General features: G+C 33.9%; 1 protein-coding gene across 2 annotated transcripts in view; it reads right to left on the bottom strand.

Annotated features, from left to right (window-relative positions):
- Positions 1-231: 231 nt before the first annotated feature.
- The window catches only part of LOC149543538 (uncharacterized), a 225,968-nt gene continuing 207,546 nt past the window's right edge, over positions 232-18,653 (bottom strand). For both annotated transcript variants that reach the window (XR_016355646.1, XM_089798331.1), the window contains one exon: positions 232-521. Coding sequence is in view for 1 of the 2 variants with exons in the window: in XM_089798331.1 (XP_089654457.1) it covers positions 441-521 (81 nt within the window). In the remaining variant the exon portion in view is untranslated. The remainder of the gene's footprint in view (positions 522-18,653) is intronic.

Here is an 18,653-nt window from a genome sequence, read left to right as displayed (position 1 = left end):
AAGCCTATATACTTGAAATGAGAAATATTTTATGGTGAATTAAAAAATAGCATGGCTACTGAATTGCAATACGCAATTCTTGTTTTGTTAAATAAATGAAATTAAATGTGAACTGGAAACAAACATGTTGAATCATAAATACTAAACAAATAAATCTAAATTAAGAATAATTGTATATTATTGTTTGATACTAGAAAATACATCATTAAGAATTAGAGAAGCAACATACAATTTTTGTAATATGATACAATTCCTTCTTCATATATAAAAACATACTAAATATACATATATTGGCATATAAAAAAGGATATGGAGTAAAATTTTGAAATAAAAAGGCACTGATGTTACTATATAAAATTGTTATTGTTAGAGCCATGTACAAAATCCTTGAAATATTCATGCATAACGTTTACAAATGCTCTTGAGAATATAACATGACACTAAGAAACATCATTAGATATTTTCAATATAACTCGGTGAGGTATGTTCAAATGCTCTGCTAGAAGAGATCGACCAAATCTCTGGTGGCAAAGAAGAAGAAAGACAGTTAACATCATGTCTCAGTTGCATAGTACAATTTATAAAAAAAATGAAGCTATAACATTTGACAAAATTAGCAAACAAAAACCTTATTCAACACACACCCCTAAGATATATAAATAGGTCTCTATTATCACAACCCAATTTATCACAATCGTTCCCCAAATATTATGTACATGTAATGTTTCTAATCAAGTTATTGATCTTAGTACTAGTTTGGATTTGAGTTGAGTTCAATTGAAACAAATCAATCAAAAAACAAGGAATTGGGTTCATCAATACCATACTATTCATATTTGCAATAGTTAAGTGCAAAATACCATACAATACGATATTAATAAATGAAATGATCATAAAAACTAAAAACACTACAATCTCAACTAACTAACTAACTAAAAACACTACCATACATACATACATATACATATACATATACACATAATCCACAAAAGGTCACCTTGTGTCGTCATTGTTTTTCCACTCCTGATAACTAATCTAAGAGATGTTTGTGGGTATTTAGTCAGTTCTGCTTCTATGTTTGTGACTTTCCCTTTATTTATGAATTTTTTCATATACCTATTTGCAAAATATCACAAAATTGGCCAATCATTTAAGTCTTGAAAGCCTTCTATCATGCAAAATGTCAAAATGGGTACTCACAATTTAAATTTGAGAGAGAGAGAGAGAGAGAGAGAGTCTTGAAAGCCTTCTATCATGCAAAATGTCAAAATGGGTACTCATAATTCAAATGTGTGTGTGTGTGTGAGAGAGAGAGAGAGAGAGATTTCTCAAATTATTGAAGAGAAATGAATAATGATCTGCCCACAACATCTTGCTCTTACATCAAGTTTAAAACACTGCAGTGCTAAAATTAATATTCCATTCTCAAATTTTTTCCATAGTGGGAAGCATAATCTTATCAATCCACGTGCAATTTCCTTGCTGAAGACTTGTCATGAAGAGCTTCAGTACTTTGACTATTTTAGTGTACAAAATTAATGCATTCACTTTTGACATGCTGCCAAACAAGATTTAGGTAGAATGTATTAATCTGATATCTTTGAATATACATTCACCTCTGAAAATATCCCTTATATTGTCTTCAATGGAGCAGTGATCCTTCTTATTTTTCTTTTATAATTCTAACGTACTTATAACATATTGTAGATATTCCAAATTTAAATCTGAACATATGTTCTATTAAACTCCATTGATCAATTTTCTCTATTAACTCTTCTCTAATTTGTTCATTACATTATATATCAGATTTAATAAATCTGAACATATATTTCTTTAATCTCTAGTCACTTACTTCATATATGCTTTTTTCGTATCTGCACACACTCTACTCTTCTGAATTTTCTTCTCTTATATTTTCATATACTGCTCACACATCTTTTCAAATAGTACTTCTATTTATGTCTCACTCAATAAATAGTCACATCTCTTTTAAACTTAAATGACCTCTTCCTTAATAATCAAACCACTTTATTATTTTTTATTTTCTTTTAAATTATCTTGTATGATTGATGAACTTTATTATTAATTTCTTTATTGTCATCAATAGAATTTTAATTGCACCACTTCAGTTTAACTTGCACGACTTCATTTCAACTCTTTCGATCACACCATATACTTGGATTATTATTTATTAGCCACCACTGGTTATTATCCCTAACCTGCATGTCTTTGCATACTCATCGTGATTACCTTCATTATTTCTTTGACCAAGTGCGTTCACATAATTATATCCCCAAGTTGTATCCTTGTTAATACTGTTGTCTTATAAGATTGTATCAACATTATTTACTTTGGCTTTGTTGATTCACACACGGGTAAACTTTCCACTCTTAATGATTTGACCTCATATATATCTCTGTATTCACTTAAATTAGAAAGAAATCTCACTTTCCATGATTGCCGTAGACTCTATTATCGCTGTGTGTGATTGATTTGTTCAATGCATAACCTTCGTTATATGCAATATTTTATAGGTCTTGCCTTCTAGTTTAATGGTAATGATATTTTGTTGTCATGGCATCCACAGATATGTTGCCATCGAATACCTATTCATCATTCTTTCTATTTGCATCACCTCTTTCAGAGGTCTTTGGATACTTGCAGTTTCCATTGAGCATCGTTCTCAGCAAATAAATATGACTTCACGATGTCTCTCATTCCTTCGCGTTACTGTCATTTGATTTTTCTATTAAGATTATCAGACTCCTCCTTACATATGACTTCCCTCCATAAACAAATCACTGGTTATTCATAATTACTGTTGACTGCTGTTCAAACTCTATTTCAATATATATTGTCTGATGTACCCTTCAGTGTTCACCATTATTGTTTCTGGTCTTAAATAATTCCATGACCTTGGTATTAAGAAAACATCATTCCATTGGTTTTGTTTACGTTGAAGAGTTATTAGCATCATACGCACAATTCATATTCTCTCATAGCATCATGCAAGACTCATGTAGACACTTAAGTAGCCACTGCTTCTATACTCTGCTTCAGAATGAATCTGTACAACCTTGTTCGATACCTATTATGTCTTAGGAAGACTATGTATAACAATTGCATGCTTTCTGTAGACTCCACCATTGCGCCCAGATATGCACGATGCCTTTTATTTCCATAACCTGATTTATGATGACTTTGCATGGCTTCCTTATAATAATACAACTGACTCATTTTCATCCCTGCTCCACTATCCTTTGCACTACCATTATAGCAATACAGTATGAAATTTTTTATGACAATTCCAGAAGTCACTATTTCAGCTTCTTCTTGTCTGTAGCATCTAAAATTATTGATTGTCTTCCTCCATACCATGTATAGACTGTCAACACTAGTCTCTGTATAGATGGATTGTTTGTCTTTTAGTTCAGCCTTGTCTTCTACAGCTTAATGAAAAGAATTCCCTTTAAATTTTGATTGTTTCACTTCTTAAACATTGCTGCATTGTATTCACTATCTAGAAACAATCATTGCTTCTTTGGAAACCTTTGTCTCTTATTTTTCTATAGGAATCCTGTTCTTATGTAATGGCCACTTTCCTTATCCCGAATCAATTTCCATTCAATATAGGTCCATGCCTTTAAAACCATATCATAGCTTGTTCACCGATAATGGTTGCTATTGCATATTACAAATCAATGATGTTGTTCGTGCCAATTTGTATCTTCGACATTAATGGTGTTTGTACTAACAATCTTATCTTTGCTAGTGAAACCCTTTGACATCAATGACAATTCTTCCATCATTCATAATTCTTTTGAGATAAACAATTGCTTAACAAAACTTTGAACCATAAAACTTTACAAAGATTATGCTCTAATGAGCCATAAATAAACTTGGAAAATGTGATTAAAGTACTAGTGTTGAATATGTATCAGCATTACTGATGACATCTCTTGCAGTGAACTCAATGTTGATCATCCTTTCTAGATGATTGTGCATCTTCTCAAATGCAGGGTTATCATTATCTATATCTCTAAAGGCATCTGAAATAATTTACTTGCATTCTGTTATCCATTCATCCTGATTTCTCAGACCTCCATCATCATTGAACAATGGTGGTAAGCTCACACCTGCAAAATCCTGGAATTCCTTGATTTCCACTTTCAGATCATCATACAACTTATGTTTATTTAGCAGTGCCTATGCTTCCCTGATAGCCTCATTATTTGGGGGTTTTTTGTTCTGTATCTCCCAATGATTTTCTTCAAGCCTGCCTGTTATCCTTTTATATTCTTAAATTGCACTGAAATTTCACGAGTGAGCAACCCAGAATGTATCAATCCAACACATCAAGTTGGCAAACCTTTTTTTAATTATCACAGAAGTTGTCTCAAATCTGACATTTCTCACCCATGCACTTAATTGTTGGCTTTCCATCTTCAGTTTGTCATTTTTCCTTCTCACTGGAACTTTTCCCCTTGTTCCAAGAAGTCTAGCTACTATGCCAACTCTTTCTGTACATCTCGAAGCTTGTCTTGTGGCATTTTCATGTAATAATTTTTCACTCTTCAATTTGTACATCTCTCTTTCCTTTACCAAATGTTCAGGATGAGCTTTATTGAACTTAGCCACATTCACATTTAGTTCTGCAGTGTCCATGGGGTCAGTTTCCCCAACTCTTTGCATCATTTGCTCAAAAAAGTTTCATGTATCCTAACCATGGGTCTTTTGTTTGATGGGTATAATGCCGATGTCTATATAGCCTTCTCATCAGGATTACATCTAGACCGAGTGTAATTTATGTCCACACCCTCAAGGTTCCATTTTCTTTGTTTATCATTGCATTTTGGAAAGATATTAAAGATTAATGCAGAACTTAAATCCCACCCTGGAAATAGCATTACTCATGCTACCTGCAATAATTGTCTCCCCCTCTCCAGAGTCATTATACTCATCTCCTTATCAATATCTGTATTGAGCTTCTGCAAGAACTGGACCCCATCAGCAAGTGTGATGTGAAAACCGCAATGGGTTCTCCAACCTCCAACTTGCAAATGGTTGTGTTTTTGAATGATTTGTATTTAATTTTCAACTTATAAACTTTTGGCACAAGCAAGATGCTTAAACTAGTGGCAAAGTAATGGCTGCAATATCATTTAATGATCAGTACATTAACATATAAGTGTGTGAACAACAATAAATGTACCTGGAAGTTAATGTAAAAGGACAATGTAAAACTTTTAGCAATTTTGGAAATAATCATTTAGTCTAGAATATTCTGATCAGCAACCAAGGTGGCTGGAAACTACCACATCTAGCTGAAAGGAAGCCTTGTAGCAACAATGTATGAGACAGCAGATAACAGCTGGTAATAATTGCAGTGACTACCACAAAGAATCTGGAAATACTTTAGAATGTTTGCGATTAAAAACCCTTATTACTGAAGCATTTTACTTTTGATATGCACTATAGCATTTATTATAGCGGTACTGTAGCCGCCACAAATTTGTCAATGCATGCTTTCAAACTGATATTTATTATTAATGGCTGCAATTTAGAAGCTACAGGTCTGCACTTAATAACCTTAAATTTTCTTCAAACCCTTGATGTATTTCTTCAATTCGAAGTACAAATAGAACCACTCTATGAAGCTCTCTCAAGAAATAGCTCAGCTGGTCTTCTACAGCTTCAGAATTGCAAAGACAAAAAAGAGTCTTCATTCTCCAATGCACAGAAGGATTGAATCCCTTGGTTTCAACCCCCAATTCCCAAGAACACCAAATAGCAGTCAAAATGATCATCAATAATGAGTCTATTTTCTTTTGGTGACCTTTTAATAACTTCTCCAAGTAGGTCAATCTCATAGGGAGCATTTGATTACTTTTGAGATCCACTTTGGATTTTTAATGAGTACTTTATAATATAAAATGTACTTTATTATTCACGTATATTTCCACTTCAAAATAACACTTTTAACACTTATTGCGAAGTATACTTTTAAAAGGATTTAGATTCCCCCTTTTAAATGAAGTCCACTTAATTTATTAATTATATGCACTCAACAATTAATTATTATTGAACTATAACTTAAAAATAATTATAATACAATTCCATCATAAATCAATTCTAACTTCACCAAAAGGTGGCCTACTACATTCACTACTAACCATGGTGCCTTACTATAAATAGTAAGTTTGGCCTCTATCAACATACTTATTAACTATAAATAGTAAGTTTGGCCTCTATCAACATACTTATTATAAATAGTAAGTATTTTAACAATGGAATCTAATGTACCAAAATAGTCTCTCAGTCAAAAAATTTACTATTTTGGCCCTCCTTTTGACCATATGTTCCTTCGTCAATTTGATGTAGTTGTATGACGATCTATTCTTGCCATACAAATTGCTCATGCCAAATAGTAGGTCTCGTTGGTTCTACCACACGGGCAACTGTCACCGTACATGTTGGATGTTGTAGTGATGGAGTCAATATACAATGACTTGGATAACATACAATGAGGATGGTTTATGTGTACATACAATATGCACTACCTCAACGCTGACACACTTCTATCGTACAATGAACAGTAATGCATATGGAAATAAGATTTAGTATTGAGACTGTGCATTTCAAATTTGGAATTTGGTTTGCAATCATATATTTTTCAAAACCAATAAAATTGTGAGGAAATCTAGAAACCTCAATTCTCTAGCACTATTAGAGTTGGAGCCAGTTGGGGTGATTACAGTGGTATCAGAGCTTGCATATTAAGTGTTGACAAAATGTCAAACCACTAGAATTGGAGTAAGAACTGATTGGGTTGTTTACACTCTATTGCTGCTTGGGTTTCGCAAAGCACTTGATTTTGTCCCTCAGGCGGCTCTCTTTCTGGGACTTAGAGACATCGGAATCTCAGAGACTTCTAACAACTATCATGAGATTATATGAGAGTGTTGGTAGAAAACTTAGGACCCTGCAGGGCTTCTCAAACCCCATTCGGAGCACCATTGGGTGAAGCAGGGCTGCCTTTTACCTCCCACCTTATTTTGCATATACATCGACGAGCTCAAGGTCTTCCTTTGGAACTTCTCGCTCCATGATGATGGTTGCTACTTATATCAAGTCATGATCTCCATGTTACTGTTTGTTCGCAATGTGGTTCTTACCACCTCCTCCCCAAGGGTCTCCAGTGGCTCCTTGATGGTTTGGCTTCCTTTTGCGACTCACAACAGTTGGTTGTGAGCATGGGCAAGACCTTGAGGATGATCTTCAAGCTCCCATCTCCACTTCTATTTCTAGAGTGAGGAGATTGAGATTGCATCCTCTTACACCTACCTAGGGGTCAAGGTCTTTCGATCTCATTTTAGTATAAGGTCTTCCATGTAGTTGTGGTTTAATAAGGGACTTGGTTCTCTTGCTTCATTGCAGAGACAGTGCTTTAGATGCCACTTTTAGGACACCATGTCCAACATGTCCCGTTTAAACTCCTTAATCAGATTGACCTTGCTTTATGGCTCTATAGTGTGGGGGGCCTCTATCTTGGATTTGAATTAGGCTTCGTTGAGAGAGTCTAGATCTCGTCGCTTCAATGTATCATCAAGTCTCATCGGTCCATTCTTCACAATTTTATTTGGGCCGAGTTTACAACTCATATTTTTAGGCTTGAGGCTATCTTTAATGTATTTAAGTTCCTTCATCAGCTTTGGGGTTTCACTAACTCAATTAAGGGTCGTCATAGATACTCTTATCTGTCCTAATGCTCTTTTGAGGCAATCATAGGTACTATTCCCACTGGTAGAGCTTGTAAATAGTACTCCTAGGCCTCTGCTTTGTTGGGTTTGGCAAGGATTAAGATTGATTATCTTCTTTTGTTCTAGTTCTCTCTAGATGGCCCTACTCACCTCCTTCCCTCTCAAAAGGAGCTAAATGAGCATGTCAGACTTGACATCTACAGACAATATATTATCATAAAATGGAGTACTACCCCAAGGGGGGTCCACTCGATGATGGCTTTTTATGTTGACCATTATATGGATATTTAGGATGGGATTATTGTGCACCCTTCCTACATTGCTCATTGTTGGAGTCAGACCCTCTACATTTCTTTCAATTTTTTCAGAGTGGGCTCCTACAAACTCCATAATCAGACAGACCATTAGATTGATAGAGAGGATCGAACCAGTTGCCTTTGTCTTCTGGAGGAGGTAGAAACAGAGACACTTTATTTCCCACTGCCCCATCCACTATGAGATCAAGGCGGTCTTTTATTGTCAATTAACAAAGTGTGGGTCTCTTTAATCATTTTTCAAATACAGTGATCAGCAGTGTCTTGTTTCGTACCTTTAGGAGGCCTATTAACTAAAAAAATTGCAAGTCACTAAGACCTCAACTTACAAAGTGGAAACTTTATTGTATTATGGTATCAAGTGGAATTTTATCATATTATAGTTTGTTAAAGCTTTTGGAGCCCAAATGTTCATTTGGTGGTTCACAATCTTATGTATCCAGATTTATCAAATGTATGCAAAGGAGGGCATATGCGTGAGTTATATGGTATCTGGACTATGGCTTATGTTTTGGTAACCTAGAGAATTTCCTATGAGATTCTCATCATGATGGATATATGAATTTGGTTTTGATGTCCCTTTGTTTTGATGACATATGTGAATCCTTAGACTGATTTGGAGATGTTATTCATGATGCTCCAAACTCTGCTTTTACCGTTTCTTTGGTGATTATTTGATTGGTTATGCCTTTTTGTTACATCCCAATTTTTGACTTGATTTAAAATGTTCATACTTCATATAGCCGTTGAGGTTCACATGAAGTCAGTTGATAGTTTTATTTGTTATAATCTTGTGAAATGGTAAGATGATTCGTCATTATAATTTCATGTAAAGATAACATGCTAAGTTGATTTATTATCACGAATTCATGAAATTGAAAAGGCGGTTAGTCGTTATGATTATTTATGATTAATAACTTGTTTTGGTAATATGATTTAACTACGAAAAATTTCCTTATAGGAAGCATGTCGAAGGGGTGGAAGCATTGTCAGAAAAAAAATAGGCACAGGAGCATCACCATCACTGGCCAAATGGGTTGAGGACTTAGTGACTTGAACAACAAGATACAATCAATAGAACCGCATGAGCTATTAAATAAACAATTTAAAGCATAAAATAATTTAATTAAAAATATAATATGTACCTCAAAGGATTTTGAATGATCTTTCATCATATTATTTAAATATATACCTATGTACGTACACATAGAGATAAAAATAAAGTTACACCATAATATTATTTTCTTTATAATATATGGTGTCATTTCACAAATATATCTACGTGTACATAGATAGGCACAAACTATAATAATTTCAATTTTAAACCTTCAAATCTTCTTTCATCTTTTTTATTCTTTTTTTTGTTTAAAAATTGATTGACACTTGGCACATTTATTTTGGTGTCCAAGAGCCAACACATTCTTTTATGTTACAGCTTCTTGGAAGCCAAAGAGTCCTTTTAAATCTTTTTTATATCATGAGTCGGGAGAGACAGAGGACCTAATATCATTCCTAACTTCCTTATTTCCACTCTTCCTTGCTCACTTTCCGACTTCCACTCACCATTTGAATCTCTGCAAAATTACATTCGAAATCTCTGTAGTTTATAGTAGTGCCCTTCTTGTTACAAGTCTGCCATTTATTGTTCTTCCTTGCTGAAGTTGATGGTTTCATTTACACATTGTGATTATGCCTGGTAATCAATATGAAGAAGAGCCGATACACAAGCATCTAGCAAGACTCCAAACTTCATTTCTAGATTTATCCAGGTTGTGTGGCATATCCAAATCCAACATTGCAATATGTTTTATAACAGTGATCACTGCAATCTGATTCTTATAGCAGTTACATACAAATCTAGATTATGATGCAAATCATCCTTGTTTATAATATCATCAGTTAAGAAGAATAATAGCCAAGTAACCAGGCTATGAATTCATGGATCATTATGCCATTGGAGATTAGAGTTAAACAATATTTTCTAGAAATTTTTAAGAACATCTTTTTCAAATCACAGATTGTGATAAGCTGGAAACATATAATATTCTTTTATCAGTTAAGGATCAACAAAAAGAGCAAGTTGCTCTCAGATTCAAACACCTGGGACTCACCCGGCTGTATAGCCAAGGAAAAGGGTGAAGAGGTGAGAAAAAAAAATCTGCAATAACATGAAACAAAATCAAATGTGACATAACAATGTTTATTATTTTTAAAAGGAATCATTTAATAGTTCATGCATGATCATGTTTATTGTATTCTCCTGCTATCAATTTGAGTGGTGTGATTAAATACCAGGATGCTCAGTGACTAACAAGGTGTTCCATGTCTATTCTGGGTAGGGAGGGTCTTTCTCGTTAGAGTTTGCGTTAGAGTTTGCGTGGGGATAAGTTATGGTCCGAGGTTGGGTGGTCAAGCCCCTGACAATGTTTTCCCCTCTCCACAAGATGTCAAACGTCCATCAGATAAAGATAAGCTATGCATTCAAACATTTGTTGAAAACAGGTATTTTTACTTTTATGATGTATATTCAAGTAGAAGGTAAGATTAATTGAGTTCTACTGTCGTTACAGTTATTTCTTTTAATGAAAGCAACTCTTATCGTCAATATAATTAGCAACTAGTTAGATCAGTTGATCTTCTAACTAAACGTGGAAAATATTTATTTGCGAGAGAGAGATTTATCTGGTGGATTGTTATTTCAGTCTTCATTTATAAGAATAATGATTATGAGCGTATCTTCTTATCTTATGTTATTGTCACAGTTAAGCAATCGGAAGGAAAGAAATGATGCAGTAGTATCTGATGCCCTAAATGATACAGTGGTATCTGAAGCCCTAAATGATACAATGGTATCTAATGCCATAAATGATACAGTGATATCTGAAGCCCTAAATGATACAATGGTATCTAATCCCCTAAATGATCCAATGATAATTGATGCCCTATTTGATATAGTGGTATGTGATGCCCTATTTGATATAGTGGTATGTGATGCCCTAATTGATATAAGTGGTATTTAATGGTAATCGTCATTTGATTTTGATATAGTGGTATTGGATGGTAATCGTCATTTGATCCTAAGTGGTATTTATGGACTAACTTGGGTGTTTGCAGAAGCATCCCTAGATTGATTTCAGTTTCGAATAACATGGTATGTAAATTTTAATTTCCATAGTGAATTCATTGATGGTGTTTTCAGATGTTAGATATGAGTTTTCTGTTTAAGTAATTATAACTGTTAATCTCATTCACATGAAAATAACTGATATAACTGTCTTCCTATGAAAATGAAGTAATAATTGTATTTCTTTGATATGTTAGTTGTTAATTAAGACCCAGCAAAAAATGTATGTTACATATGGTATCAAAGCGCTAGGTTCAACGCTAAAACCTTGGCCCCAACACTATTATTGAGATATTGAGAATGTAATGTTGAAAAAAGATTTATTTTATATAAGTGGGTATTACAATCAAACTAAAAAATCACACTGGGAAATCATCCAGAAAAGCCGGAAAGGGTTGAGATGATGGTGTGGTGCATATGAAATGGACAGATGGATAAACTGCAAAATTATGAAGATGAAACAGAACTAAGAAAATGACATGATTGACAAGTTGAGCAGTGGTGATCAGGCTATTCATTTGCCTATTTAAATCCTTTGCCAAGGTAGTTTAAAGGCATGCTTGCCTAATTTCATCACAAGATGTTAGTGGAGCCAGATAATTAGGCAAGACCCGCCTATTATTGAGCGGACATTCTAAACACCAGTATGCTCAGGTGGCAGGACCAAAATGGTACATGTGCCTTATCCTAGGAGGGAGGGCCATTCTCAGTAGAGAACGAGAAGATTAAACTAGGTCCAAATGCTGAGGCTTGCACAATACAAACTAGCTACTATAACCTTGATGAGATGTTATCTAAACCCTGATGATGGCTAAATATTTCTTTTCAGTTGAATGTACCCAGCATTTACCTTACGCAATTATATTCCTATTCATGAGAAATGGTAGTAATATTTTGTTATCTATTTTGTATTCGAACTGAAGGAAAAATAAAAATAAAAATTGTGAACCATGAATTTGAGAACTCTTTTAATTTAACAATGATAATCCTTTTTGATGTTGATTAAACGATAAGGTCATTCTATGCTCCAGTATGGAGTAAACACACATGCATACTTAAAAACTATCAATACTTATTTATAGATGTAAACTTTTGTTTGACTTGAGTTTTTCCTTGAAACAATTACACTGACAAGATGAGCATTAATGCCCAGGTCACACAACTGGAAAAGATACACTTCCAAATATTTACAGGCGAATATTGAGCATGCTCAAATGAGCTACTCGATAAGAACCTTATGTAAATTTGTTTCTGATGCTTATGGAAATAACATGACATACTGAGATGTTTATATTGTTTAGAGATGAAGTATATTTCTATCATGGGAAGATTATTCTAATGAAATGTTATGGTGATAAGATGGGCATGAAGGTCGAGGTTACATAAATGGAAACTATGAATCTATTAACTTTTTTAGGTAATCTGCAAGTTTGCCAGGATGATCTACTCATTAATGAGTGCCATATGCCAAATGGTATGTATAAGTGACTTAAATTATATAATCAAGTTATGATCTAAAACTTGCTAGTTGAAGAATTCCAATTTTGAATATTTATCTTACTCTCAGTTATTGAACCCTGAAAATTCTCTTATATGAAGATATCAATATGAGAATTGAACTAAGGATATGGTGAGTGTCTACATGAGTATCACAAGAATATGAAATAAAATATCCTACAACATAATCAACTCAAGTGATGCTGAGGTGACCACAAGTATGGTAAAGTGAACTCAAGTGAGTGTGTTTAATTTTATGATATCATGAAAGCATCTTTCTGAAAGTATTTAAGTAAAAATAGACCTTGATTTTTGGTCATGACTTAGATTTGACTCAAATTTGAGAATAAATGATATCACGATGCTATATATACATCTTCTATTTGGAATGTTCTTTTACTATCTCATTTGCAGAGATCATCAAGGATGATGAAACACAAAGGGGAATGGTACGTTACATTCCAGATTTTGGCCCAATTTTAATACTTTATACTGTTCGTTACAATTTCAAATTCATCGAGGACGATGAAACACAAGGGGAATTGTATGTTACATCCCAATTTTTGACCTAATTTAAAATGTTCATACAGCCATTATGGTTCACATGAAGTCAATTGACAGTTTTATTTGTTATAATCTTGCGAAATGGTAAGATGGTTAGTCATTATAATTTCATGTAAAGAGAACATGCTAAGTTGATTTATTATCACGAATTCATGAATTGAAAAGGCAGTTAGCCGCTATGATTATTTATGACTAATAACTTTTTTGGTTATATGATTTAACTACAAAGAATTTCTTTGTATGAAGTATGTTAAAGGGGTGGAAGCATTGTCAAAAAAGAATTAGGCACAGAAGCATCACCATCACTAGGCAAATGGGTTGAGGACCTAGCGACTTGAACAACAAGATACAATCGATGGAACTGCATGAGCTATTAAATAAACAATTTAAAACATAAAATAATTTAATTAAAATATAATACATACCTCAAAGGATTTTGAATGATCTTTCATCATATTATTTAAATATATACCTATGTACATACACATAGAGATAAAAATAAAGTTACACCATAATATTATTTTATTTATAACATATGATGTCATTTCACAAATATATCTACGTGTACATAGATAGGTACACACTATAATAATTTCAATTTTAAACCTTCAAATCTTCTTCCATCTTTTTATTCTTTTTTTTGTTTGAAAATTGATTAACACTTGGCACATTTTGGAAGCCAAAGAGTCCTTTTAAATCCTTTTTATATCATGAGCCAGGAGAGAGAGAGGACCTAATATCATTCCCGACTTCCTTCTTTATTTCCACTCTTCCTTGCTCACTTTCCGGCTTCCACTCACCATTCGAATCTCTACAAAATTACATTTGAAATCTCTGCAATTTATAGGAGCGATTGTTCTTCCTTGCTGAAGTTGATGGTTTCATTTACACACTGTGATTACGCCCGGTAATCAATTTGAAGAAGAGCCGATACACAAGCGTTTAGCAAGACTCCAAACTTCGTTTCCAGATTTATCCAGGTTTTGTGGCATATCCAAATCCAACATTGCGATATGTTTTATAATAGTTATCACTCCAATCTGATTCTTATAGTAGTTAGATACAAATCCAGATTATGAAGCAAATCATCCTTGTTTATAATATCATCAGTTAAGAAGAATAAAATTCAAGCAACCATGCCATGAATTCATGGATCATTATGCCATTGGAGATTAAAGTTAAACAATATTCTCTGGAAATCTTTAAGAACATCTTTTTCAAATCACAGATTGTGATAAGCTAGAAACATATAATGTTGTTTTATCAGTTAAGGATCAACAAAAAGAGTGGGTTGCTCTCAAATTCAAACACCTGAGACTCACTCGGCTCTATAGCCAAGCAAGAGGGTGAAGAGGTGAGAGAAAAGAATCTGCAATAACATGAAACAAAATCAAATGTGACATAACAATGATTATTATTTTTAAAAGGAATCATTTAATAGTTCATGCATGATCATGTTTATTGTATTCTCTTGCTGTCAAGTCGAGTGGTGTGATTAAATATCAGGATGCTCAGTGGTTGACAAGGTGTTTCATGTATATTCTGGGTAGGGAGGGTCTTTCTCGTTAGAGTTTGTGTGGGGATAAGTTATAGTCTGAGGTTGGGTGGTTAAGCCCTTGACAATGTTTTTCCCTCTCCACAAGATGTCGGACGTGCATTAGATAAAGATAAGTTATGCATTCAAAACATTTGCCGAAAACAGGTATTTTTACTTTTATGATGTATATTCAAGTAGAAGGTAAGATTAATTGAGTTGTATCATCATTACAGATATTTCTTTTAATGAAAGCAACTCTTATCGTCAATATAATTGGCAACCAGTTAGATCGGTTGATCTTCTAACTAAACGTGGAATATATTTATTTGCAAGAGATAGATTTATCTGATGGATTGTTATTTCAGTCTTCATTTATAAGAATAATGATTATGAGCATATCTTCTAATCTTATGTTATTGTCACAGTTAAACAATAGGAAGGAACGAAATGATACAGTGGTATCTAAAGCCCTAAATGATACAGTGGTATCTAAAGCCCTAAATGATACAGTGATATTTGATGCCATAAATGATACAGTGGTATCAGAAGCCCTAAATGATACAATGGTATTTGATGCCTTAAATGATCCAATGGTAATTGATACCCTATTTGATACAGTGGTATGTGATGTCGTAATTGATATAAGTGGTATTTAATGGTAATCGTCATTTGATTTTGATATAGTGGTAATGGATGGTAATCATCATTTGATCCTAAGTGGTATTTATGGACTTAGGTTTTTGCAGAAGCATCCCTAGATTGATGTCAATTTCAAATACCATGGTATGTAAATTTTAATTTCCATAGTAAATTCATTGATGGTGTATTCAGATGTTAGATATGAGTTTTCTGTTTAAGTAATTGTAACTGTTAATCTCATTCACATGAACATAACTGATATAACAGTTTTCCTATGAAAATGAAGTAATAATTGTATTTCTTTGATATGTTAGTTGTTAATTAAGACTCGGGAAAAAGTGTATGTTACACTTTTGATTTTTAGTTTGGAGCATAGGGGAGAGTTTTGTAGGAACAAGGCTAGGAGAGTGGCTCACAATGGAGGGTCAGGGCCTTTAAGTGGTTAGTCCAAGGTAACCTAACGTGGAGTTGTAATCAAGTGACAACAAAGTGAACTAGGTTGTGTTACATATTAAACAAGATAAATGAGATACCTCACCCATGGAATTGAGTGCTTGTACAAACTAGGGATGGGTTGGAGAAGGTCGAGCCATTTGTAGGGCATTGATCTGGTAAGTCAACTTCCTTGTCCTTGCAAAAGGTTGTTGACTTCACATGATTTCCACTAGGAGGACGAGATCCAAAAAGACTACCAAGGTAACACAGGAGTGGGAGCTATATGATTTGACACTCTGGTATATGTCCTAGGATTCCCTCATATTAGCCTTGTGGTTGCCTCTGGCATCACATGTGTATCCTTATGTTATCTCATTTGTATCCCTTGAGTATATTTTATGTCATGCTTTGTATTTTTATGTGATGTTCCTGTTTTGTGTTTCACATTTGCTGTGGGGTATTTTGCCTATCTCCTAGCTCAGAGGGAGCGGCTCTCAAGGTTCCACACGGTTGGGAGGTAATTTTTCCATTGAGGTTGGTTCTCCTATCTATGGACTTACTAGATGAATTATGTCTTCATTGTAACTTCATTTAAGTCTCATGGTGGATGATCATTATTCTATCTTGTATGATATGATGTGCTATGGATTATAGTATTGTAAAAGTGTGCCCATATAAATGATTTTAATTATATTGTATACATGTACTGATGTTTCATGTAGATGAAATATTTAGACTTGGAAAGTTTGATAATGTATTTGATTATCATATAACGGTTACTCGTATATGGATCAATGGATTAAATAAATGCATGGAGTTGGTATTATTGCTCTGGTGTGAATTATTCATGGTTTAATAGATTCAATTATGTGTTTCTTAGTAGTGACATGGACAAACCTAAGAGCTCATGGTATTGTGATTGTTAATGTTGTGAAAGAAAAACAATCACATTCTTTAGTTAAATAACATGTCCTCTTGGGTTCCCTAGCAAGACATTACAAAAAAGTTGAAAAATCGGCATGACAATCATAAAAAACATAACTATTGAAATTGCAAAAATATTATGTTCATTTGAAGGTTCTTTGTTGCAATTTATTTGTTATAGTGAATACTAATTGCAATATAAACCATTCTTTTTATGCCCAACAATTTATATGTCTATTCTTCTAATAATTTATTTAAACGTATTTCTTATAAACAAAGAATACTCCTCCAATCTAAGGTAAAAGCTCAAAATGCTAGTGAATTGAGCCACCTTCTTGGGATAAGTCTCGCGTGCTACAAAATCAGATCCAACTCTGCTTTGAATGGTTACTTCATGCTAGCAAAACAAAGCATTGAACATTTGTCATACTTCTTAGATGAAAGGCTCAAGTTGTGAATCTGTTGCAAGAGGTGGATTTCACTATACAGATAGCACCCTACATAGCACATATATGTCACTTCATATGTGCTTCTTCCCTTTAATTGATTGTCAAATGTAATTGTTGAAATATCCTATTCATGTTTAGGGATTCTCATTTTGTCATTTATTGGTGACTGCAAATACTTAGAAGTATGATTAGTATGAATAGTTGTTTCTTTACCCAATGAGAAATATTTCTATTACAAGTGATTATGTTTATTTCTTATAAACTAAGTATTCTCCCACAGTCTTAGAAAAGACTTTAGAATGATAGCATATTGACTTATCTTCCTGCTTCCTGCCTACTGAAAATTGCTTATGCTTATTTCTAATAAACGAAGTACGCTCCTTTCCAAATTGTTGGATCGTGTCTGCAATCTTGAAACTGAGAACCAGACTCTCACGAACAAAATTACGACCCTGTCTGAAAAGCTCACAACAGTATCAGCCAACTACATCACATGGAAAAAGGAAAATGATGTCTAAAACAATAGCTAGACATGATCAGATCTAAGATCTCAAATCACACATCTAAAATTACTGAAAGCTCTTCCGTAGTCTCCTCTTCCATAACTAAGATCGCTTGTGGTAAACAACTACTAAACTCGGACTTCAAGCAAGTTTATAAAGAACATTAAGGGAAAGAAACACAAGTTGGACAATAGGCAGACTTCACTGACAATAGAAACTGAGTCCCAGCTGAAGTCTTGGGCAACAATTTGTAACAACGGAGAGACTGCCCCTCCCCTTGCTAAGGTGAAAGTACTAGTCAGCTCCAATCTTGCTAATGAGAGAGCTAGAAGGGCTAGAGAACTCAACTTAAAGATTTGTGGTCTCCCACTGCTCACTATCGAACCACTGGACATAGCTTGCATGCATTTCTTTGTGACCACCTCAAGCTTCCTCAAATATCTCTCAATAGAGAATGGGTTGGATATGATTCTACCTTGTTCCTATGTTTTACTCCTCAAATAGACTTCACATACTCAAGGTTCATAGGAAACTCTTTCGTCTAACATCGGAGATATATATTGATGACTACCTTGATGGAGCTCTAATTTTAGGGCCTCCATTTGTGAACATTTTCTTAACTATTTCACCATTTATGACATAAGCTTATGTATCTAATAGACCCCTAATCAAAAACGTATTTATCACTACAATACAAAAGCTTCTCAAAGGTAACACAAACAGCACATGGATCGTGAAGCAAGAACATGCTGATAGAAGGTTAAAATAGTGTTGATAACACCACTTCAGCAAGGGCTCAACTTCAAATATTGCAGTGTCTCTTCTTGAAGGATTACATGCTAAAATTATTAATATGTTATTCATTTCTACAAAGCCTAGGAATGGTCCACAAGAAAGCCTATAAAGT

This window comes from Cupressus sempervirens, chromosome 8, assembly GCF_028749045.1.
Source record: "Cupressus sempervirens isolate cs-2001-9-10 chromosome 8, ASM2874904v1, whole genome shotgun sequence".
NCBI lineage: Eukaryota > Viridiplantae > Streptophyta > Pinopsida > Cupressales > Cupressaceae > Cupressus > Cupressus sempervirens.
The sequence above is the reverse complement of the archived record's forward strand: the minus strand, read 5'-3'. Positions and strand labels throughout refer to the sequence as shown.